Source organism: Pipistrellus hanaki, assembly GCF_964339955.1.
Source record: "Pipistrellus hanaki genome assembly, chromosome: 7".
Taxonomy (NCBI): domain Eukaryota; kingdom Metazoa; phylum Chordata; class Mammalia; order Chiroptera; family Vespertilionidae; genus Pipistrellus; species Pipistrellus hanaki.
In genome coordinates, this window is record NC_140509.1 from 55,196,400 (window position 1) to 55,221,152 (window position 24,753).

Genomic DNA, 24,753 nt, shown 5'->3' on the forward strand with positions numbered 1-24,753 from the left:
CTTAAAAAGATATTAAAAAATTGAATGTAAACGATAGCAATGATTTTTGCATTCATGTCAAAATAGTATTTTGGATATAGCATATTAAATATAATTCATTTCACCTGTTTCTTTTTTACTTTTTATTTGGCTACTTGAAAATTTAAAGTTACATATGTGGCTTGCATTATGCAGGACTGGGATAGACTATATTTTCTTTTAACTAATAATGAATAAGAGTATGTTAATCAATATGTTAAATAGAAATTTAGAAAGCATAACTTCAAATTTTCTATAGTTGCTGATGACCATTATCAGAAATATATGCATGAAATCTTTGAAGAAAAAGATGGGGTGAATGGTGGAGTCAGAAAATCCATCTTCCAATTCCTTTACTATATTATGAAATTGACTGAAAAACATGGTAATTTCTATGCCAAGATGCTGTGAAAAAGCAAATGAACGTGACTTCTGCATTCTTATGGGAATTCCTTCCTCCTAGTGAATGCCTTCCAAAAATTACATAGTAGTAGTGTTTGATACCTCTGGAACAAGAATTTTCATCTAAATTTGGGTGATGAAATCCCCAGAGAAAAGCATCCTGAAGTGTCCTTAGATCTCAAAGCCTGACCAGGACCGCAGAGCTGGTGGCTTCCAAATATGTGACTTAGTATGTGGTGAATCTTTTGTGTTATATGGAGAATTTTATGGTGATACACAAGAGGAAGAAGCAGAATTTGTTGAAACCTACTAGGGTTTGGGACAGAAGTTATGTATTCTACACCAGAAACTCAAAATGTCTTTCAACTAAGTTCTTTCTTTCTCTTTCTTTCTTTCTTTCTTTCTTTCTTTCTTTCTTTCTTTCTTTCTTTCTTTCTCTTTTTAAAAGTAAAAAGTTCTAATACTTATTTTTTCTAGTTCCATAGTGGATAATCTGTGTTTAAAAGGGTTTCTTTCCTCTTTGAAATCAATAAAGTTACTGTACAGTAGTTAAAACAATAATCATGTGTTATCCTAGTTTCTGGAGTCAAGGATTTATTTGGGAGTGACTTATAGGTGGTTCTGACACTGGGTCTCTCATGAAGTCATCATGAAGATGTTAATCAGGGCCACAGCTATCTGAAGGCTTGCATGGGGCCAGAGAATCCACCTCCAAGGTGGCTCCTTAAGTCAGAATGAGGTCCTTGGGGAGCAGAGATAAGCCCTGTATGAATTCCTGACCCACAGAATTTGTGTATAATAAAAATTGGAGTTGTTTTACAGTTTTGGGGTGGGTTTTTCACAGCAATGGAAAACTGAAACAGATACTCCTCACGCTTTTGAGCCATGGACTCCTGTGGCAGTCTGGTAAAACTTATAGACACCTTTTTTAGATTAATGCTTTCAATCTCATAAAACAAAATACACGAGAAGCCATCTACATTGAAATACAGTCATCAAAACTTCAAAAAACAAAACAAACTTGTGCTATAAAAAAATAGTGCATCTTTACTAATTCTTTAAACAACAAGAACCAGAAACTGGCTTAACAACTACCATAATTTGGAAATTGGGATAAGATATATAAAACTGTAATGTGATGTCTTCTTTCCTATTGGTGACAGAGTTAAATTATCACTAATACTACTGTGGTCTGTTACCTACATGAATTACTAGTAGAGGAAGTGAATGACCTTCACTACTGCACATTTTTATTTTTATGCTTTTATTTTTTTCATCTTTTACTTAAGAAACTAATTTTATTTTTTCCTCACTTGATTTTTTATTTTATTTATTTATTTTTAAAAATATATTTTATTGATTTTGTACGGAGAGGAAGGGAGAGAGATAGAAAGCTAGAAACATCGATGAGAGAGAGTCATCGACCAGCTGCCTCTTGCACACCCCCTACTGGGGATATGCTCGCAACCAAGGTACATGCCCTTGACCGGAATCGAACCCGGGTCCCTTCAGTCCCCAAGCCAACGCTCTATCCATTGAGCCAAACCGGTCTCGGTCTCACTTGATTTTTTAACAAGAGATAAGGAAGGCCACTTCACAATACTAAATGGATAAATGCCCCAATCAAAAGACAGGGTAATGGATGGGATAAGAAAACATGACCCATATATCTGCTGTCTTTAAGAAACCCATCCAGAAAAAGAGATGCGCACAGACTGAGGGTGAAGGGATGGAAAAAGGTTTTTCAGGCAAATGGAAGTAAAAATAAAAAACTGAGGTAGCAATACTTATATCTGGCAAATTAGATCCCAAAGTGAAGGACATAATGAGAGATAAGGAAGGCCATTCATAATACTAAAGGGAGCCAAAACCGGTTTGGCTCAGTGGATAGAGCATTGGTCTGCGGACTGAAAAGTCCCAGGTTCCGGTCAACAGCATGTACATTGGTTGCGGGCACATCCCCGGTAGGGGGTGTGCAAGAGGCAGCTGGTCGATGTCTCTCTCTCATAGATGTTTCTAGCTCTCTATCCCTCTTCCTTCCTCTCTGTAGAAAAATCAATAAAAATATATTAAAAAAATAACAACAACAACATAATACTAAAGGGAGCAATCCAACAAGAAGAAATAACTCTGGTAAACATATACACAACCAATACAGGAGCACCCAAATACATTAAAAAAAACTGCTGGAGGATATCAAGGGAGAGATTAACAGCAATACAATCATAGTAGGAGATTTTAGTACCCCACTATCACCATTGGACAAATCCTCTAAACAAAAAATCAGCAAAGAAACATTAATCCCAAATGACTCACTAGAACAGATGGAATTAATTGACATCTTCAGAACATTTCACCCCAAAGCCACAGAATATAATTCTTGTCAAGTGCCCATGGGTCATTTTCAAAGATAGACCATTTGTTGGGTCATAGGCAAAGTCTCTTCCAATTCAAGGAGATAGAAATCATATCAAGCATATTCTCAGATCACAGTGGCATAAAACTGGAAATCAACTACAATAAAAACAATCCAAAAAAATCAAACATATGGAGACTAAACAGCATGCTATAAAACAATGACTGGGTTACCAGAGAGATCAAGGAAGAAATAAAAAACATCATGGCAACAAATGACAACAAAAACACAACAATCCAAAACCTATGGGACATCTCAATAGGCCATTAACTATGGAAGAAATTAAAAAAGCTTCCAGCAAACAAAAGCCTGGGGCCAGACAGCTTCACAGGGGAGTTTTACCAAACATTCAAGGAAGAACTAAAACATATCCTCCTCAGACTATTCCAAAAATTTCAAGAGGAAGGAACACTTCCAAGCTCCTTCTATGAAGCCAGCATCACCCTAATACCAAAACCAGGTAAAGACAACACAATGAAAGAGAATTACAGGCCAATATCCCTTATAAACATAGATGTCAAAATTCTCAACAAAATTCAAGAAAATTGGATCCAGCAGTACATCAGAAAGACCATACACAGTGACCAAGTAGGCTTTATCCCAGGAATGCAAGGATGGTACAATATCTGCAAATCAATAAACGTGATACATCACATAAACAAATTGAGAGATAAAAAATCACATAGTCATATCAATTGATGCAGAAAAAGCATTTGACAAAATCCAACACCCTTTCTTGATAAAAACAAGGTGAGACTAGAAGGATCATACCCCAACATACTAAAAGCCATATATGATAAACCCACAGCTAACATCATATTCAATGGGCAAAAACTAAAACCATTTCCTCTAAGAACAGGAACAAGACAGGGATGCCCACTCTCACCACTCCTGTTCAACATAGTACTAGAAGTATTAGCCATTGCAATTAGACAAGAAGTGGAAATAAAAGTCATCCAAATTGGAAAACAAAAAGGAAAGCTGACCTTATTTGCAGATGACATGATATTGTACATAAAAATACCCAAAAGACTCCATCAAAAAATTAATAGAATTAACCCAGGTTCCCCAAGTTATGTAATTCCAGCAGGCGAGGGGATCCCAAAGCAGGAGATGGACGTGGAGACCATGTGGGCATAGGGTACCAAGGAGAACTGAACCTCACATCACTCTGCTTGGCCCCGGAGGATGGCTGGTTAGCCAGAGATGAGTAAGTTTCCTCAGGGAAGGAACAACCTAAGACAGGCACAGTCGAAGAGGGGCCATCAGGAGAGAACTGGGCGTCAACAGAGGTGGGGCACAGACCCTCACCCCAACTTTGCAGGGGCCTGAACCCTCACTCCTGCTGAGGGAAGTCTCCTGCTCCCATGGCTACTTAACTTCCCATACCCAGCTCAAATCGGGACCTGGGTAACAGACAGAGACTTGGCCGACAACAGCTGCCCTCTTTACAACAAGACTTGTTTGAGTTGTCTTATACCTATGGTGTGGGGAAATGGGTTTTTGATTTCTAAATCCAGCCTACCACCAGGAATGCTCAGGGCCTACTCAATAAGGCAAACAATCCTTCCCACTAATATTTACACGGTAAAATAAGATTGTTGTTAGAGTAATAAATTTGACAGTAAAATAGTAGACAAGTTTTCAGGCTAATTTAAATTGGCTAATTGAAATAAGCGAATACCCTAGAAAAATTAGTTATACTGGAAAAAAAGCTGTTCCTAAAGTGTTAACTAAAATTTTTATTGGTAGTTCATCTCATGATAAAATTACATAACATGTAATGAACCTAAAGTAGGCATATTATAGTGCAAAAAAATTAAAATTTAAAAGCTATAAGACTACATTATAAAATTTTCAAAAGCCTCCTTATATTTAAATTAAAAAAGGGGGGAAAGTAGAAGAATACCATGTAAGGAAAAATATACTGTAAGTAAATTACATCTAGAAAATTTGTACTTTAGAAAATTAGTTGTAATGCTAACAGCAAGACACCCATGAAAAACACACATGGTGTCAAAACAAGCCAGAGGAAAATCATTTGGGCAAAAAATGAAAAAGGATCCCAAGTCAAATTTATAGAAAATATTCCTTTATTAACTTTTGTTTGATAATATGTTTGTATATTTTCAGAAAACAACTCCAAGACCATGTGGATTCCAGCAACAGAGAGGAATTGACAGGACTTCTCCAGCCATGAAGACAGAAGAGAAGCAGTCCAGAGTTGGAAGACACTGATGTCGCCTTACCATAAGAGCAGTCAGCAGCTGTGTATCACTGCAGGTTGCCCAGGACCAAACCAGAGAGGGTCAGACTAGCATTACCAACATTTGTCCACCATCCAGAACTGAAATATCATTGCTGACATATACACATAAGAAACTGTTTGACATTGAAATTGGGTCTCAAAAGAACTGTTGGCTCAGAAAGAAACTCACTACAGACTGATTCATTTGCCTTTCAGCATAACTATTATTGCTTGTTTCATTTTCAGTTCTTATAAGTGTATTTCCAGTAGGACATGATCTCACTCATCTAGGAGAAATGATGAACAACATAGACTGATGAGCAAGAACAGACCCAGAGACAAGGAGGCATGGATCAGACTGTTGGACCTCAAAAGGAGGGTGGGGATAAAAGGGAGAGATCAACCAAAGTACTTGTGTGCATACATATGAGCCTAACCAGTGGTCAAGAACAACAAGGGCCATCCATCCACCAATCAGATCTGAAATAGCATGGCTGACATGTACACCTAAGGAACTATTTGACATTGAAGTTGGGACTCAAAAGAACTGTTGGCCCAGAAAGGAACTCATTACAGACTAATTCATTTGCCTCTCAGCATAACCATTATGGCTTGTCTCAGTTTAGGTTCTTACAAGGGTATTTCTTAGATCACCTGATCTTACATGTCTAGAGGAAATAATGAACAACATAAACTGATGAACAAAAACAGACCCAGAGAAAGAGAAGCAGCAATCAGATTCTCAAACCTCAGAGGGAAAGTAGGGGAAGGTGGGGGTAAGGGGAAAACATCAACCAAAGGACTTGTGTGCATGCATATGGGCCTAGCCAGTGGCCATGGACAACAGGAGGGAAAGGGCATATGTAGGGAGGGGTTTGGGATGGGAATGGGGGGATGAGGACAATTATGTGATACTATAATCAATAATAATAATAAAAAAGAACAACAAGGAGGTGGGGGCATGAATGGGAGGGGTGGGGGATGGGAATGGGGACAAATATGTGATACCTTAATCAATAAATTAAAAAAAACTAATAGACTTAATAAATGAATTTGGCAATGTAGCAGGATACAAAATTAATGCCAAGAAATCTATGGCATTTCTATACATCAATAGTGAACTTACAGAAAGAGTGACTAAAAAAGCAATCCCATTCACCATCGCACCAAAAAAATTAAGATACCTAGGAATAAACTTAACTAAGGAGGTAAAAGATCTATACGTGAAAAACTGCAGGACACTGAAAAAAGAGATAGAGGAAGATGTAAACAGATGGAAGAACATGCCATGTTCATGGATTGGTAGAATCAACATCATTAAAATGTTCATACTACCCAAAGCAATCCATAGATTCAATGCACTCCCCATTAAAACACCAACGGCATATTTCACAGAACTAGAAAGAACTCTCCAAAAATTCATCTGGAATAAAAAAAAAAAAAAAAAAAAAAAAAAAAAAAAGACCCCAAATAGCCACAGCAATCCTGAGAAAGAAGAACAAAGTAGGAGAGATCTCAATACCAGATTTCAAGCTGTATTACAAAGCCACTATTCTCAAAACAGCCTGGTACTGCACAAGTACAGACATATAGACAAACGGAATAGAATAGAGAATCCAGATATCGACCAAAACCACTATGCTCAATTAATATTTGACAAAGGAGGCATGAACATACAATGGAGCCAAAACAGTCTCTTCAATAAATGGTGTTGGGAAAATTGGACAGATACATGCAAAGGAATGAAACTAGACCACCAACTTATACCATAGACAAAAATAAACTCAAAATGGATACAGGACTTACATATGATGGGAAACTATAAAAATACTAGAGGAATCTAGGCAGAGAAATCTCAGACATATGCAGAAGCAATTTCTTCACTGATACCACTTCTAGGACAATGGAAACTAAAGAGAAAAATAAACAAATTGGACTACATCAAAATAAAAAAGCTTTTTACAGCAAAAGCAACCATCAACAAAACAACAAGAAAGCCCACTGTATGGGAGAACATATTTGCAACTGTTATCAATGATAAAGGTGTAATCTCCAACATCTACAGATAACTTATACAACTTAATAAAAGGAAGATAAATGATCCAATAAAAAAGTGGGCAGTGAACCAAAATAGAATTTTTTCGAAAGAACATAGAAGGAAGGCCAAGAGACATATGAAAACATGCTCAAAGTCATTAATTACCCAAGAGATGCAAATCAAAACAACAACGTGGTACCATCTCACACTTGTCAGAATGGCAACCATCAACAAATCAACAAACAACAAGTGCTGGTAAGGATGCGGAGTAAAAGGAACCCTGTGCATTGCTGGTGCAGCCACTATAGAAAACAGTATGGAGTTTCATAAAAAAACCAAAAACCAAAAACAAAAAACTAAACTAAAAATGGAACTCCCATTTGACCCAGTGATCCCACTCCTAGGAATATATCCCAAGAAACTAGAAACACCAATCAGAAAAGATATATGCACCCCTATGTTCATAGCAGCACAATTCACCATAGCTAAGATTTGGAAACAGCTCAAAAGCCCATCAGTAGATGAGTGGATTAGAAAACTATGGTACATCTATCTACACAATGGAATACTACACTGCTATAAAAAAGAAGGAATTTTTACCATTTGCAGCAGCATGGATGGAGCTGGAGAGCATTGTGCTAAGTGAAATAAGCCAGGCAATGTAAGAAAAATGCCACATGATCACACTCATTTATGGAAAATAAAGAACATTATAACCTGATAAATAAAAAGATAGAGAAAGAGGCAGTAAAGCACTGATCAGACTGTCAAATTACAGTGGGAAGGCTGAAGAGTGTTGGGGAGAGGCAAAAGAGATCAACCAAAGGACTTGTATGCATGCATATGAGCACAACAAATGACGCAATACACTGAGGGGTAGGGGGTGGGATGAGGGCATGCGACAGGGGCTAGGGGAGGCTGGGGGAAGATCCATGGGGGTAAAAAAGGAGATATATGCACTACTATGTGTAATACTTTAAACAATGGAATTGTTTTTTAAAAAACAAACTGTAGTCTTAAAAGAAACTCTTAATATGCATGAGTAGGTATCCGTGTCAGTCCTATTTTTTCTATGGTCCATTACTCCAGTGACCATATCATTTTTATCCAAATTGGAACATATTGAGAATGAAAGCAGGTCAAATAAATACTTCAGGGCCAACGCTATAAATGTAGACTCTCATGGGCAAATAAAGAAACATGGTCACCCGTTCTATAATTCACTGAAATACTGAGGTTGCTTGCAATAATAAAACAAAATTAAATGACACATTATTAGCCATATCAATCAGTTTGCCTTTTGTTTTTGCAGTCAGAGATTCAATTAGCCTTTGATGTTCTTCTTCCATTCTCATTGCCTCTTCCTTTATTTTTCTGAAATTAAAGAAGTTCAAAATTTAATTATCTTTGGAAATTCAGACATCTCACAAAATTACAGGATTTAAGGTTGAGTGGCAAAAATAAAGAGAAAACAATTCATAATTATTAAAAATTAATAAAGTACTATCTAACTACAAGTTGAAAAGCAAATACGAGAAATTATACTATTTTTCCTTTTGATTAAATAGGAAATGTTCACAACATAATTTTAAGTGAAAAAGTATAATATAGAACTATGTATAATAAGAATTTTAATTTTGTGTTTTAAATGTATATAAACAATGATGAAAAGACTAGAAGAAAACTAATCAAATTGTTAATAGTAGTTAACTTTTTTTTGCATTTAAATTTTTTTCTATATTAAATAGAAATTTTTTTAATTTATCTTTGTCATCAGAGCAACTATGTGAAATTTAGAATATGGAAATTTTAATATCTGAAGGGAATCTGTTTTTCATTATAGTTGAAGCACTAAACTTGTTTAATCTTGAAGACAGGTATAAAAAAAGTTAGTGAAATGGTGCAGAAAGGCAATATTTATTAAAAATAAAAATGTGTATACTTTTGACCTAGAAAGTTTATATCTAGGAATTTACCCTTCGGGAATTAGCTTGCTGTTGCACAAGGAAACATGTATAAGAATGTTGCATTCTTTTAAAAATAATGGCATCTTTAAAAAATAATATTAAGAACAACTGTTCCAAGTATTCAATAGGGGACTAGGTATGTAAAATAGAGCCCATTCATATCAGCAACATACTCTGGGACAGTCTTTTGTTATTACTGTTGTTGCTAATCCTCACCTGAGGATATTTTTTTCATTGATTTTTAGAGAGAGTGGAGGGGAGAGAGGAGAGCGAGAGAGCATCAATGTAAGAGCCAGGTTGGGGATTGAGTCTGCTGCAAACTAGGTATGTGCTCTTGTCTGGAAATTGAACCTGCAACTCTTCAATGCAAGGGCCAATGCTTTGGCCACAATGGCCAAGGCTGAGGCAGTCTTCTTAAGACTGTTCTATAGGCCTGTCATTCTCTTACATTCAGCATTCTTTGTATTCCTTTCCCTTTCCTTTGAAAATCTAGTCATATATATTCTCTTCAAAAAAACATTACCACACAGCCCAGCCAGTGTGGTTCAGTGTTTGAGTGTCAACCTATGAACCTACTCTCCATCAGGGCACATGCCGGGGTTGGGAACTCGACCCCCAGTTTGGGGTGTGCAGGAGGCTGCCGATCAATGATTCTCTTATCACTGATGTTTCTATCTCTCTCTCCTCCCTTCCTCTCTGAAAGCAAATAAAAACATACTTTAAAAAACAATCTTAACACACCTCTCTCCCCACAGGTCTATTTCTTCTTGCTAGGGGGTGTTCTCTGACCATATTCTAAATCCTGCCTCCGGCCTGCAGGCTTAGTGAAACTTGAGTTCTCTTTGTGTCCAGACCTCTGAGATGGCTGGATCTTGATGTGATACTCCTTTCCCATTTTTAGCTGTGCGAATCAGCAGTTCAAACAGCGCTCTTTTGAGAGACTTCCCTTATCCAAAACCCAGATAAAGAACGTTGCACTAAGAACCTGACACCTAACAAGAACGAAGAGGAAGTATGCTGCCTGTTATTAGACACTTTGATAACCCAGATAGACGAGTCAAGAGTAATGGTGATGACAGACATTATCCTGCATTTGACGGGCACTTTTGGAAACTCATGCTGGAAAAGCTGCAGAATTCCACGTGTCTTGAGATGAAATTTTTAAGCCTGTTAAGTTAATTTGTTTCCTAACCAACTTGCAAGGCATTTATTGTACATGAGACTCTGACCATTTTTGTGTGTTCCATGTCAGATTTCATTTTCTCATATGAAAAAGAAGTTGACTTTTTAAATACTTATGTCGAATTTTAAAAGGTGACATACAGAAACATAGAAAAGTATGCTTCAGCCAGGACCGGTTTGGCTCAGTGGATAGAGAGTCGGCCTGTGGACTGAGAGGTCCTGGGTTCGATTCCAGGCAAGGGCATGTACTGTGGTTGGGGGCATATCTCCAGTAGGAGGTGTGCAAGAGGCAGCTGATCGATGACTCTCATCGATGTTTCTAACTCTATCCCTTTCTCTTTCTCTCTGTAAAAAATCAATAAAAAATATATTAAAAAAAAAAAAAGAAAAGAAAAAGAAAAGTCTGCTTCAGTCTGGGTAAGCCTTTGATATAAAAAATTTTATAAAGATATAAAATGTAGAATCAAAAGAAGTAAACATTGACTACAGCGATAGCTCAGAAAATTCCATATGGTAATAGGAAGGTGAAGGTAGATGTGAGAGAGTAGAGATCTCTTTTTCCTTTTAAAAGAGTATAAATGTGCCGAAACCAGTTTGGTTCAGCGGTAGAGCGTCGGTCTGCAGACCGAAAGGTCCCAGGTTCGATTCCGGTCAGGGGTATGTACATTGGTTTCGGGCACATCCCCAGTCGGGGGTGCGCAAGAGGCGGCTGGTCGATGTTTCTCTCCCATCAACGTTTCTAGCTCTCTATCTCTCTCCCTTCCTCTCTGTAAAAAAATCAATAAAATATATTTAAAAAAAAAAAAAAAAAAAAAAAGAGTAAAAATGTGCCAAAACCAGTTTGGCTCAGTGGATAGAGCTTTGGCCTGCAGACTGAAAGGTCCCAGGTTTGATTCTGGTCAAGGGCATGTACCTTGGTTGCGGGTATATCCCCAGTAGAGGGTGTGCAAGAGGCAGCTGATCAATGGCTCTCTCTCATTGATGTTTCTAACTCTCTATCCCTCATTCTTCCTCTCTGTAAAAAATCAATAAAAATATATTTTTTAAAAAAGAGTATAAATGTATATTTTTTTTATCTATTTAAAATGTAGCAGACATCAGTCTTGAAATCACATAAACTCTGTTTTATTCTTATGTTGACATCTTCATTCCTTCTCAAATATTTGACTATTTCTTATACATTGGAAAGAAATTATGTAATCCCTCAAATCCTAAATATTGTAGCTCCATTTGTAACAAGAGTTTTAAATGCTATAAATAAATGTAAATCAGTTTGTAATTATTCTCTGAATTAATAATACTCTTTTTACTCCGTATATCAAATACTTTCATTAATTAATCTAACTAAGTTATATTTTGTATATTTTTGTGTTAAGTTTGTAAAGAAATGGTTAACTTAGATCTGTGATTTTCAACCAGAGTGCTGCAAGAATTTTTTTAAAAAAATGCAATACCTGACTATTTATGTCAGGGGCACTGACCTCATTTCCCTTAGATTGTCAAATAAAAAATAACAATAGTTAACACAACAACTGTCTGGTGTGAATGAATCAATATTTTACCTATTTTTGGTCAGATTAACAAAACATATATTTTTTAGTGTGCTGCATAATTTTAATAATTAATGTACGTGTGATATAAGATAAAAAAGGTTGAAAATTGCTGTCTCAGATGAATAATGAACACTGAAGAAAATCCTCTGACACACACACATCAGTTACATGCCTCCCCTCTCCCCCCCAGTAAACTAGATAACAACTTCATAATTTTAAGAGTGTAAAGAGCTTTCCTAAATCCCAGTTCAAACTGCTAATATCTGAAGGGGGAAAGGAAAAGGCATTTGAGAAAGCTCCTAAAGGTGGATTAAATAAAGAAATTTATTTCTTAAATGTCTTGGTTTTGTGACTGAGAAGTAAGAAACTCAGTGGTAAAGCGTAAAGTATTTAACAGCATATTTCAGCAAGGAAGAACAGTTAGCAAATTAAGTCACTGTTTCTAATTATACTTTAGCCCCCATTCTTAAGAACTTATAGTTTATTAAAGTTTAGTCTTGACCTCAGTCATGAAGAGATAGATATGAGTTCACATTTCTAAACCTTTTTCATAGCAACCTGACTGGAGAATAAACTCATTGTTAAACCTGTGAGTATAGTAACTAGTCTTGTTTTCCTCATTAGAATTTACTTGGGCTTTGGATTTTAGTCACATCACACAAGTGTATTTTCATTTACTTTTTAGCATGTTATTTATTCAATTTTTGGATTCTAGTTAGTGAAGTTTTTAAAATCAAAGATAAATATGGTAAAAAGGAATTTTTTTTTTTTTTTTTTTTTTTTTTTTTTTGCAATGTCTCTTGAGAGTAGATATTTGATTTAGGATAAATTTGATTTGGGAACATGAAAACATCCACAACTCTGTACTTTATAGATTTTGAAAGTATTTGTGAAATCACTGTTTTTCTTGTAATTATTTACAACTAGAGGCCTGGTGCACAAAATTCATGCAGGGGTAGGGTCCCTAGGCCTGGCCAGTGATCAGAGTCCATTAGGTTAGCCACCTTCCCACCTCCTCCTTCCTTCACTCCCTCAGCACCCCACCACTGCCACTGGCCGCCCACCATGTTCCATTCCACCCCCTGGTGGTCAGTGCATGCCATAGTGAGCAATCAAATTCCTGATCTCCCGGTCGAACTCCAGAGGGGACAATTTGCATATTAGCCTTTTATTATATAGGAAAAATTGGATCAGTTAGATCAGCATTTTGATCTTTAAAAGATTTCATAAATATAAATTGTGAATAGATACTTAACAGCTTCATAAAAGATTAACCTGTTTTACTATCCAGGGAGATTTACCTTACTGCTTCTTCCTCTGTTTTTTTCTTTTGTAGTTCACCCAGTAATCTCTCAAATATCTTAGAGTCAATTTCAGTTTTATTCTCTAAATACAGTCTATTAAGTAAAAATTTTCCTAAAATATAAACAGAATAATATTAATTTTGAAAATCTATAAAGTGATAGTGAGATACATTTTGAAAATTAACAATAAAAATTAATTCTTCCTATATCCAAATATATTTCCCTTTAATCATTTATTTAAATAGAGTCCAGATTCTTGAAAATATTAAAAGACCATCTTAAATCATTTTAAAAGATATATATTAGCATGTCATAAATAACAAAAACATGAAAAAATTTAATATATTTCCCTTCTAAAAGGCAAATGACAGAATATTATTGGCCCCCTTATCAAAGATTAGTTAACTATATATATATATATATATATATATATGATCCCACTACTGCCACTGCGCTCTCCAGCTGTGAACCTGGCTTCTGGCTGAGCGGTGCTCCCCCTGTTGGAGCGCACTGACCACCAGGGGGCAGCTCCTGTGTATATATATATATATAGATTTATTGTTGGGCTCTTTGTTCAGTTCCCTTGACCTATGCATTTGATTTGATGCCAGTACCACACTGTTTTGATTATTATAGCTTTGTACAAAGTCACAGAATAATTAAAAGTTAGTTCTTCTATCTTTGTGTGCTTAATTTGAGGTGAAGAAGGACTAATAAATGGTCTTTGTCCTCAGCCTAATATATATCCTATATAATAAAAACTAATAAGCAAATTGACTGAACAGCAGAACTACTTGTCGCTATGATGTGCACTGACCATCAGGGGACAGACACTCAACACAGGAGCTGCCCCCTGGTGGTCAGTGCGCTCCAACAGGGGGAGCACCGCTCAGCCAGAAGCCAGGTTCACAGCTGGAGAGCGCAGTGGCAGTGGTGGGATCCTCTCCCATCTCTGAGGAAGTGCTAAGGACCTTTTGGGGGGTGTCCACATGCTGGCTTAGGCCTGCTCCCCATGAGAGGGTGCAGACTGGGCCAAGGGACCTGCCTCCATGCACAAATATTGTGCACCAGGCCTCTAATATATATATATATATATATAATTTAGAATTTATAGTGCTGACTGAGGGTAGGGTGTTAAAGTCTCAGCTTCAAGCATAATTACAAGGGCCTGCTGGGATCTCCAGTGCCCCACTACTCTATCCTGGTCACCTACTCTGTGGATGGCTGCCTCATTTTGTGTACCCCTCAGGCATAAAGGGATTGCTGGGTGGTATTTATACCTAGTGAGGGTGGAGAGTTTTCTATTTTGTATTTTAACTAAAAATATTACCAGCAATAAAAACTTCACTTTCAAATTAACGTAATAAATATTTACCAACCGTTGTCTTCTGTATATGACAAATAGATTACTAAATCTGGTGTAATTCCTTTATCCACTAAGGCTGTCCATAGTTCTTTTATAACAGGGCAGTTGTCTATTATCCATCCTCCATATTTTGGGGCACCAGAAAACCTGTTCCTGTTTTCTTCAACTACCTGTAAAAAATTACACACTGATATTACCATTATAGCTGGACAAGCCAAGGATACCTTGATCTGTCACTTTTTGTGAACCTTAACTATGTTCTGAGTTCTTCTGACATTCAGAAAAGAAAAAAAAAAAAAGAAGAGAGCTACTTAATTTTAAAAGAGAAACTATAAGTAAGTCTTTAGAAAAAAAATTAAACTCTTTGAAATGTGTAACATACGAGAATGAGTAGGTAAAAAAGTGATACAAAAGAAATATAAGTGAAATAAATAAGACCAAGACAAATATTGTATGATTTTACTTATATGTGGAATTTAAAAGAACTAACCTCATAGAAAGTGAGAACAGATTGGTGGTTATTCCTCTTTAAAGGTTAAGGTGAGGGTGGGAGGAAATATGTGAAGAGTTAAAAAGTATAAATTACCAGTTATAAATGAGTAAGTCCTGGGGATGTAATGTACAACAAGGTGAATATAGTTAACAATATTGCAGTGTTCATTTGAAAATTGCTAAGAGAGTAGGTCTTAAAAGTTATTACACACAGACAAAAAAATGTATATGAGGTAATGAATGTTAACTAAACTTATTGTGATAATCATTTTGCACATCCTATATAATTAAAGGCTAATTTGCAAATTTTCCCCTTGATCAGGAGTTTCATTGGGAGTTTGACTAGGGGGTGGGACCAGCCAACTACCTGCAGCCCCTCCCCCAAGCTGGCCTTGCCCGCAGTTGGCTTCCCCCCTAACCCTAACTCTAACCTTAACCATAACCCTAACCCTAAGCCCCATCAGGGGCAGGCTGGCCGGTCCCCACTCATGCATGAATTTGTGCACTGGACCTCTAATATAATATATATACTAGTATATATCAAACCATTATGTTGTACATCTTAAACTAATACATTATATGTCAATTATCCTATCTAATAAAAGATTAACATGCAAATTAACCACCACTCCACTACACCCAGAAGCCACGCCCACCAGCCAATCAGGAGTGAATATGCAAATAAACCCAACCAAGATGGCTACGGCCACAGAGAGCAGGAGGGAGGCTTGAGTTTCCTTGGCAATGGAGGAAGCCAAGCTTTCTGCCTGCCCTTGCTGGCCTAGGCCTCCACTCAAGGCTACAAAGTTTCAATGATAGAAGATACATAAATCAAAACGGAAATGGCTGCCACCATGGAGCAACCAGAAGGCTTGGCTCTACTCCAGGCTACAAAGTTTCAATTATAGAAGATAAATAAATTCCAGATACCAGGGCCTCCAAGCTTGAATCGCTGGGAGGTGTGGCTGGCCTGCAAACCACCACAGGCCTGGGCCGCCCCACGCCCCAAGGGAACCCCAACCCTGATCTTGGACACCCTTCAGGGCAAACCAGCTGGCCCTCACCCATGCACCAGGCCTCTATCCTATCTAATAAAAGAGTAATATGCAGATTGACCATCACTCCAACACACAATATGGCTGCCCCCATGTGGTCAAAGATCCTGCCCCCATGTGGACACAAGATGGCCACCACAAGATGGCCAGCAGGGGAGGGCAGTTGGGAGGGACCAGGACTACAAGGGAGGGCAGTTGGGGGCAATCAAGCCTGCAAGGGAGGACAGTTAGGGGTGACAAAGCTGGCAGAGGAGGAAGTTGGGGGTGACCAGGCCTGCAGGGAAGGGCAATTGGGAGAGACTCAGGCCTACAGGGGAGGGCAGTTAGGGACAAACAGGCTGGCAGGGGAGCAGTTAGGCAACAATCAGGCTATCAGGGGAGTGGTTAGGGAGTGATCAGGCTGGCAGGCAGAAGCGGTTAGGGGCAATCAGGAAGGCAGGCAGGTGAGCAGTTGAGAGCCAGCAGTCCTGGATTGTGAGAGAGATGTCTCACTCTCAGTGGAATCGGGCCTAAATGGGCAGTCGGACATCCCTAGAGGAGTCCCAGATTGGAGAGAGGGTGCAGGCTGCGCTGAGGGACACCCCCCTTCCCTGTGCACAAATTTCATGCATCGGGCCTCTAATATATATCAATAAATCTGGAAAAAATAGAAATGATTAATAAAAATTTTACTATCCAAGTTTCAAAGATATGAAAATTAAGCCAATATCAATATATAGTTTTCCCATCTCATTTTTTTGGAAAAAAATTTAATGACTTTATTGTATTTTATCTAATGAGTAATGAGTAAGTCTTAATTTGTTTAATCATCATCTTACTGTTAAACATTTATATAATTTATAATTTTATTATAATACTGAGCTCATGTGATGAATATCTGTATATATAAATTTTTGCCAAATATGTATTTCTTTAGGTTAGATTCCTAGAAAAAGTGTTTTTAGGTCGAAGAGAATAAGGAATAAACTTGAAAAAAAAATTTTTTTAAATCTTTATTGAGAGTGTTACAGATGTCCCCTCTTTTTCTCCTTTATTGCCTTCCTCCACCCGGATCCTGCCCCAGGCTTTCACCACCCTATTGTCTGCATTCATAGGTTATGCATATGGACGTGGGCAATAGGGTAGTGAAGATCTGGAGAGGTGGGTGGGTGCTGGGAAGAAGGTGGGGCCAAAGAGGGAGACATCTGGAATACTGTTAACAATAAAAATATATTAAAAAAGAAAGGAGACAAGTAATACTACAACAATAAAGAATTTAAAATAAAAAATTAATTTCAAAGCTATGAAATTATATAGCATAATTGTTGATAAATAAAAATTACCAAAGACGCCAGGACCGGTTTGGCTCAGTGGATAGAGCGTTGGCCTGTGGACTGAAAGGTCCCGGGTTCGATTCCGGGCAAGGGCATGTACCTTGGTTGCGGGCACATCCCCAGTAGGGGGTGTGCAAGAGGCAGCTGATCGATGATTCTCTCTCATCGATGTTTCTAACTCTCTATCCCTCTCTCCTCCTCTCTGTGAAAAATTAATAAAATATATTAAAAAAAAAAAAAATTACCAAAGAGCCTAAGTAAATATTCACTGAGGTGCATTACACATAACAGTGTTGACTATAAAATGCACATGAATTTCTAAGTTACAGATTTAAATACTGTCAAATGAGGCTCTAAATTAATTATACATACACTAGGTTGACATTTTCTCCCTTTCTGTTAAATTAACTATGAAAATGATCAGCTTAGATTTCTTACCTCTTCCAGGACTTCCTCCAAGATTTCAGCATATTTTTCAAATGGATGTTCAAAGTTCATAGCCTTTGTCCTTTTCAAAAACTCACTTAATATAGAAAGAACTTCTGGATGATCTGCAGTTACCTCTTCTATTGACTCTAACATAAAACAAGTTAATAAACTAACACTATTAATACTTTTAGCAGGTAATTCTATTTGCAATAGAGCATAATTACTAATACCTGACCCAACAGAGTGCTATTGTTGTGCTATTGTTCACATGGAAGAAGAAAGGGGAAATAGACTTGGAAGGAAATGTCAGGTCAGGAATCACAAAATATCAGAGCAGTGGCTCAGAACCAATAAAAGTGAATGAGGCAAGAAGTCACAGGAGTCAAAACCAGCAAGCCAGGGAGAAGGGGGAAGCACCAAACAATTCCAGAAAACAGAAGTATCTAGGGAATGCTTCAGAAAACAAGATGAATACTTCCAATCTCCAGCATGAGACTACATAGGCCAGTAAGAGGACAGAAAATAGGCAAGTTCCAGGGACAGAAGAAAAGGTGACATAGGCTGGTTTCTCAGGTGTTCCACTTGATTCTTGCCCTTGTGGCATCGTGAGTGTCTCCTTACAGGGCTGAGTTGGCTCACAGGCAGCATCATGATGTAAATGAGACAGGTGGCTGGCAGCTCCGCTGTCTCCTTTCCCTCTGTCTTTCCAGGGGTGCTTCCTAAGCTGCCACCCCAAGGCGCCCTCCATCAGAGTTGCCTGCCAGAGCCCAGTTGATCCTAACCCAGAAAACCTCCAAAGGGCCTTCGAAGAGCAGCTTCCTGCTGCCTGCCTGCCCTGCCATGAAGTGATGGAGAAGCAAGGGGGTCTGGTGAGGCAGACACAGCCAGTAGAGATACTAAATGTACTAGAAACTGCTAGTTTTCCACCCAATATCCAATCCATTCTCATCTTCCTCAGTAACTTCCCTGATTTTGTTGGGGTTAGCAATGTGCCCAGCTAAAAACACTGCATCGTCCAACTTCCCTAATAACTTGGATGGCCCATAATTAAGACACAAACAGAATTTTTTTTGGTGAGCCTTTCTTGTCATCTCTTTAAAGAGAAATAACCCAGCGGGAGGGAGTACCAGTTTGTGCTTCTGGCCTTTCTTCCTGTGAGGCACTCTGATGTGATGGCCGGAGCACCAGCAGCCATACTGTGAATTGTATGGTAGCCACATGCCAGGGATGGCAGAACAGACAGAAACATCTCCTGTCTTCCAAAGGTTCTTTTTCACCAGAACAATATAACACATAATATTTTTCTGTGTTCCTGCATATGTGTTTACAATAGTTAGCCTTTAAGATATAGTAAGTTGCATATTAATAAAATGATTTTTATAAATATGACATATTTATGCTTCCAAATTCTGAAGGAATTATTGTAAATTTTAGATCCACAATCTAAAAGAACCAAATTACCCAAATATTAACTTACCTCTTTTAGAATCCAACTTTTGATCTTGACTGGTTTGTAAACTTCTTTTAATTATAGGTGACTCACTGGGTTCTTTTTCATCTGTGAATAAAATATTGTTAACATCTAAAGAACATTATTAAATTGTAGGTGATTTCCAAACAAGATCATGGGTCCTGGTATCCAGGATTCATGTTCCTAACTTTATTTGTTGTTGTTAATCCTCACTAGAGGATATTTTTCCACTGATTTTTTAGAGAGAGCTGAAGAGAGAGAGAAAAAGACAAAGAGAAACACTGATGAGAGGGAAATATATCAATTTGTTGCCTCTTGCACTCGTTGGGAAGGAGCCTGCAACCGGGGGATGTGTTCTTGACCTGGATTGAACTGGGGACCCTTCCGTCCACAGGCCGACACTCTATCCATTGATACCAAATTGGCTAAGGCTATGTTCCCAATTTTTTTTAATGATTAAAATAATAACCATGGTAATAAAACAGGTAAAAATATCTACCAGCAGTAGAAAATAAAGATGATTTAATTAACTAACCAATAATAAAATCAAGAGGAATTTCAGTTTCAGATAATGTCAGTGAATCTAAGTTGAAATAAATATTTTCCCATCCAGAGATCAAGGCTGTGTTTATCTCAGATGCATGGAGCAGAGAGGCTGCGTTTTTTACAAGGGAACACTGGCAGTGTTGACATCCCTCCAGCAGTGGGTAGAGGCACTCATGTCAGCTTCTACCTCAGACTGTCTCCCCCAAGGTGTGAATGGCCAGTATGGGGGTGGGACTCTCTTAGTGTATTAGCTGGCAACTAACTCCCAGAAGTCACTTGGCTAAAATTTTAAGATGTATGTGTATGTGTGTGTGTTGGGAGGAGGCAGTGGCCCTTGTGTGTATGTTAGGGAAGGAGGAGGGGCCCATACCTAAGTTTCTGACAGTATCCAGTTCAGTTCCTACTAAGCTTGAAATATACACCAGGCAAGCGCATGTCTGTCTGATTCAGGAGCAGGAACCAAACAAAAGCTATCAGCTCTGCATTATAGAACGAAATAAATTATAGATGTACGTAAGAGCTACACACCAAAGGTTGGGTGAATTTAAAAAAAAAAGAAGAAAAAAAAAAAAAGACTGTAAGTATATATTACATCTCTGATTGAGAGGAAGACTTTTTAAACCTGAAAGTAAATGTAATTAATCAACAAAGGAAAAGTGATGATTTGACCAAGAAAATATAAAAATTTCCTCTACTTCAAAAATAGCAAGGTGATTTAAAAGACAAACCAACCAATTTTGAAAAAGAATATGAAAAATAAGTGACTAATATAGAAAGTTTATATAGAAACCATATAATTGATATAATATAAAAATGGGCAAAAGAGAAAATGGTAACTTCAGAAAAGAAGAAATATAAATGGTTAACAAATACTAAATTTCAGAAACAGTTAAAAATTAAAATAGTATCTAAAAAGAGAAAATACTGAGGAAACAATGACATGTACTTTGTATATTACTGAGGAGAATATAATTTGGAACAACTTTTAGGCAAAGCAATTTGACCCTGGTTCATACTTATTGAACCAGTTACTCTACTTATGTCAACTTGCAGACAAAACTTTATGTAAAAAAATTAATTGCACATTACCTTTAGTAGCAAAAGAATAGGAAAAATTACCAGTTTCCAACATATAAAATTATTACCTATAAATAGGGAAATCATGCAGCATTTGAAAATGAGGGTTAAAATATCTCCTAATAAGATAATGTAATCAAATGTTACATTATAAATCAAAAAAGGTAAAAACAGTTTCCTCCAAGATATTCATGGAGCCTGGCTGTGGTGGCTCAGTGGATTGAGTGTTGTCCCATGGACCAAGAGGTTCCAGAGTCAATTCCCTGACAGGGCACAGGCCCAAGTTGCGGGCTCAACCCCCAGTAGGGGACAATGATGAGAGATGATTTTCTCTCATCATTGATGTTTCTATCTCTCTCTCCCTTCCTCTTTGATATCAATTTTTAAAAATATTTAAGAAAAAGATATGCATGAAAAAATTTTATAATGGTAAATAGCACCAAATGATAACACTTCACAGTTAAAACTGTGTTTATGATGGTTATATTTGAACACAATAAAGGAAGTAGAAAACTTTTACGAAATAATTTATTATCTACACTAATAAAAGAGAAAAATGCAAACTACTGTCACTCCGCTACACTACTAGCCGGAGTGAGTATGCAAATTAACCTGATAACATGGCGGCAGCCCTGACTCCTCCATCCCCGCTGCCGCTCTTGGCCTGTGGGGGTTGGAGAAGTCAGGCCCCAGTGCCTGAGGCTGGCTGCAGCCCAGCGGACAAAGAAGCCGCCTGCCCCATGATCCCAAGCCGCAGCCAGCCTCAGAAGCCTCACGTCCACCTGCTCCACCTCCTGGGGGAGACAGAGAAACTGGATCCCAGCACCTGAAGCTGGTTACAGCCTGGGAGACAAAGAAGCTGCCCACCCTGAGGTTCAGGCGCCACACCCGTGGCTGGCTATGGCCTGGTAGATGGAGAAGATGCCCACCCTGCAGTCCCAGACATCAGTACCTGCGGCTGGCTGTGGTCTGGGAGATGGAGAAGCCACCCACCCTGTGGTCCCTGGCACTAGCACTTGCGGCTGCAGCAAGGCGAAGCCATCTGCCCACCATCCCCTGCAAGATGCAGCTGGTCTGGATGCCTATGGCTGACCAGAGGGAAGGAAGCCCAAATCCTGGGTGCCTATGGTTGGCTGGGGGAGGGAATCCTGGGTCCCAGATATGGGGCTGAGGCAGAGGTGGTTAGGGGCAATCAAGCCAGCAGGGGAGCAGTTAGGAACAATCAGGCTGGCAGGCAAAAGAAGTTAGGGGCAATCAGACAGACAGGCGAGCTGTTAGGAGCCAGCAGTTCTGGACTGTGAGAGGGATGTCTGACTGCTGGTTATCCCCTGAGGGGTCCCAGATTGGAGAGGGTGAAGGCCGGGCTGAGGGACACCCTTCCCACTCCCCCTACCCCTGCGCACAGTTCATTTTTTTACCATCTTGATCACTTTTAACAGTTGGATCACTATCTGACTTCATTTTGGCTTCTTCATTGTCCTCTAAAGGGCTCTCTATTTGGGATTCCTGAACGAGCCCTGCAGTGGAAGAATAATATGCTTTAGCAACTAACCTGTTTATATTAGAGACATTTCGGCTAATACAGCAGTAGCAATGTATTTCTTTACCTTCATCATCAAGTTCAACGATTGCCTCTTCGAAGGCTTTACCATACTCCTTCATTTTAAGTTCTTTTATAGCTGAAAGATAGTAATAGGCTGTTAGCAGAAGGTAGTTGGGGGTAAGGAGACAGGTACAATGATTCACTTCTCTGTTTTAAAGTCAGAGACTTGCATGTGAGTTCTGACTCAGTCAACATGGCTTTGATCTCCTTGTCTCAATTTCTACTATGCACAATGAACACCATCACACTCAAGGCACTGTTGTGAGGATTAAATACAAGAATGGATGATGACAACTTAGAAAGTGCTTGGCTTTCAGGAAGCCTGCTCCATGCTAGCTGCCATCTTCTGTATTAGTCTATAATTCTCTATGCTTGAAAATCTCAATACACTCCACTTGTGAATTTTTCTAAAAAATGTATTGTAGTAAAATTCACTAGCAAAAGTATTCTAATTTTTTAAATCTTAAGAAAGGTTAACCCTATTGTTAGATTTAGAATAATTAGTGAATTTCAAAAGAAGCTTTTAACTTTGTAACATATGAGAGATAGCATCTATTTTTATATTCTGGTGAAAAAATGGCAATTTGTGGAATGCTTTAAAATCTATGATTTTATGCCATAATGTGAAAGGAATCACTATAGACTTCAAGAGACATCATATCACTGTTCTTCCTCCAGGACCCTGGCTTCCTCTTCTTATTTAGATTTCTGTTAAATGTCTCCTCTTCAATGAGGTCTTCCTTAGTCACCCTAATACTCCGGCACTCCTATTCCAATCACCACCTACCCCATTACTGTGTTATATATTTTTTTCTACCAGTTTGTGGTTTGTTTTTTATTTGTTTGTTTTTGCTCCTCTATCCTCCTTCAATGTATAACCACCATGAAGACAGGAGCTTCATGTGTCTGACCTACACATGAGTACCTAAAGTAGGTACTCTAGAATTTGTTGAAGGATTTAATTAATTCATTTTGTCCAGCCTTAAATAGGATGAATGGCAAGCAATTTTAGTAGTCTGGATAAATATTCTTAAGCTTTTTTTTGAGACTTGTCTATGAGTATATTTTTTAAATTTTTGGTTTTCATTTTTAGGATGGTATACTAAAAATACATATTTATTCTGTGTCATCTGGATAATCTGGATGGCATGCAATTTCAATGCTGTTTATTTATTTATTTTTTTATAATCCCTTAGGCATCATTTTTTTCCATCTTGTCTTCTAGCTCACTGATGCGGTCCTCTGCTTCTTCTAGCCTACTCTTGATGCTTTCTATTGAGTTCTTCATAGTAGCGATGTCATTTTTCATTTCTTCTTGGTTCATCTTCATATCCTCTTGGTTCTTCTTCAATTCCTCATGGTTCTTCTTCATTTCTTCTTGGTTATTGTCAAATTTCTCCTCTATTCTTTTTAGCCATCTTATGATCATTATTCTGAATTCCTGCTCTGATAGGTTGCTTGCCTCTAACTCGTTTACTTCCTTTTTTGGTGATGCCTGCTTTTCTTTCATGTGTGGCCTATTTCTTTGTCTGCCCATGGTCTCTCTTTTCAGGATGTCTGGTTATGTGGTTATCTTTCTCCTGTGTTGATTTAAAGGCACAAAATACAACACTACCAGGTACAACACAAAAAGCACTGAACAAGAATGTATTTGTGATATTAATAACCTCTACTAAAGGTGACCACTAGAGAAAGGCAAATTAGGGGATAGGAGAGAAAGAAGGAAGGTAAAAAAAAAAAAAAAAAAGGGAGTGATAAATAAAGAGATAGAAAAAGAAGGAAAAAAGTTGAAATGAAGTTGGGAAACAGGGAGAAGAAAAAGAGAGAGAGAGAGAGAGAGAGAGAGAGAGAGAGAGAGAGACAAGAAGCAGACTAAGAGAGAAAGGGGAAACAAACTATATATATATATATATATATATATATATATATATATATATATGGAGAAAATTCCCATAGAACAACCACTAATCTCAGCAAATGCCATCAATAATACTTGAAGATTAATACAAACTACAATATCCCCTATTATTAAGCAAGGCTACGATAAATAGAAGTAAAAAACAAACAAAAACAAAGGAATTTAAAAAATACTAAGCAACAATAACAACACAAGAATAAGCCCAACAATTTCACTAAAAATCATAAAAATTCACTGTAATCAATATTCACGCAAACAACAAGAGGATAGAGAGGAGAACAGTTTTTTTTTTTTGTTTTTGTTTTTTTTTTTTTAACTAGTTAATATAGTGAAGAGAGTGGTATTTATACACTTG

General features: G+C 37.8%; 1 protein-coding gene across 1 annotated transcript in view; it reads right to left on the reverse strand.

The window, feature by feature from the left end:
• AK9 (adenylate kinase 9) overlaps window positions 1-24,753 on the reverse strand; it is a 102,642-nt gene that overhangs the window by 40,399 nt on the left and 37,490 nt on the right. The window contains exons 14-18 of the mRNA XM_084889871.1: window positions 22,485-22,556; window positions 22,296-22,394; window positions 19,261-19,341; window positions 17,793-17,929; window positions 14,508-14,664 (exon numbers count right to left, since the gene is read on the reverse strand). Of these exons, the coding sequence (XP_084745997.1) occupies window positions 14,508-14,664; window positions 17,793-17,929; window positions 19,261-19,341; window positions 22,296-22,394; window positions 22,485-22,556 (546 nt within the window). The remainder of the gene's footprint in view (window positions 1-14,507; window positions 14,665-17,792; window positions 17,930-19,260; window positions 19,342-22,295; window positions 22,395-22,484; window positions 22,557-24,753) is intronic.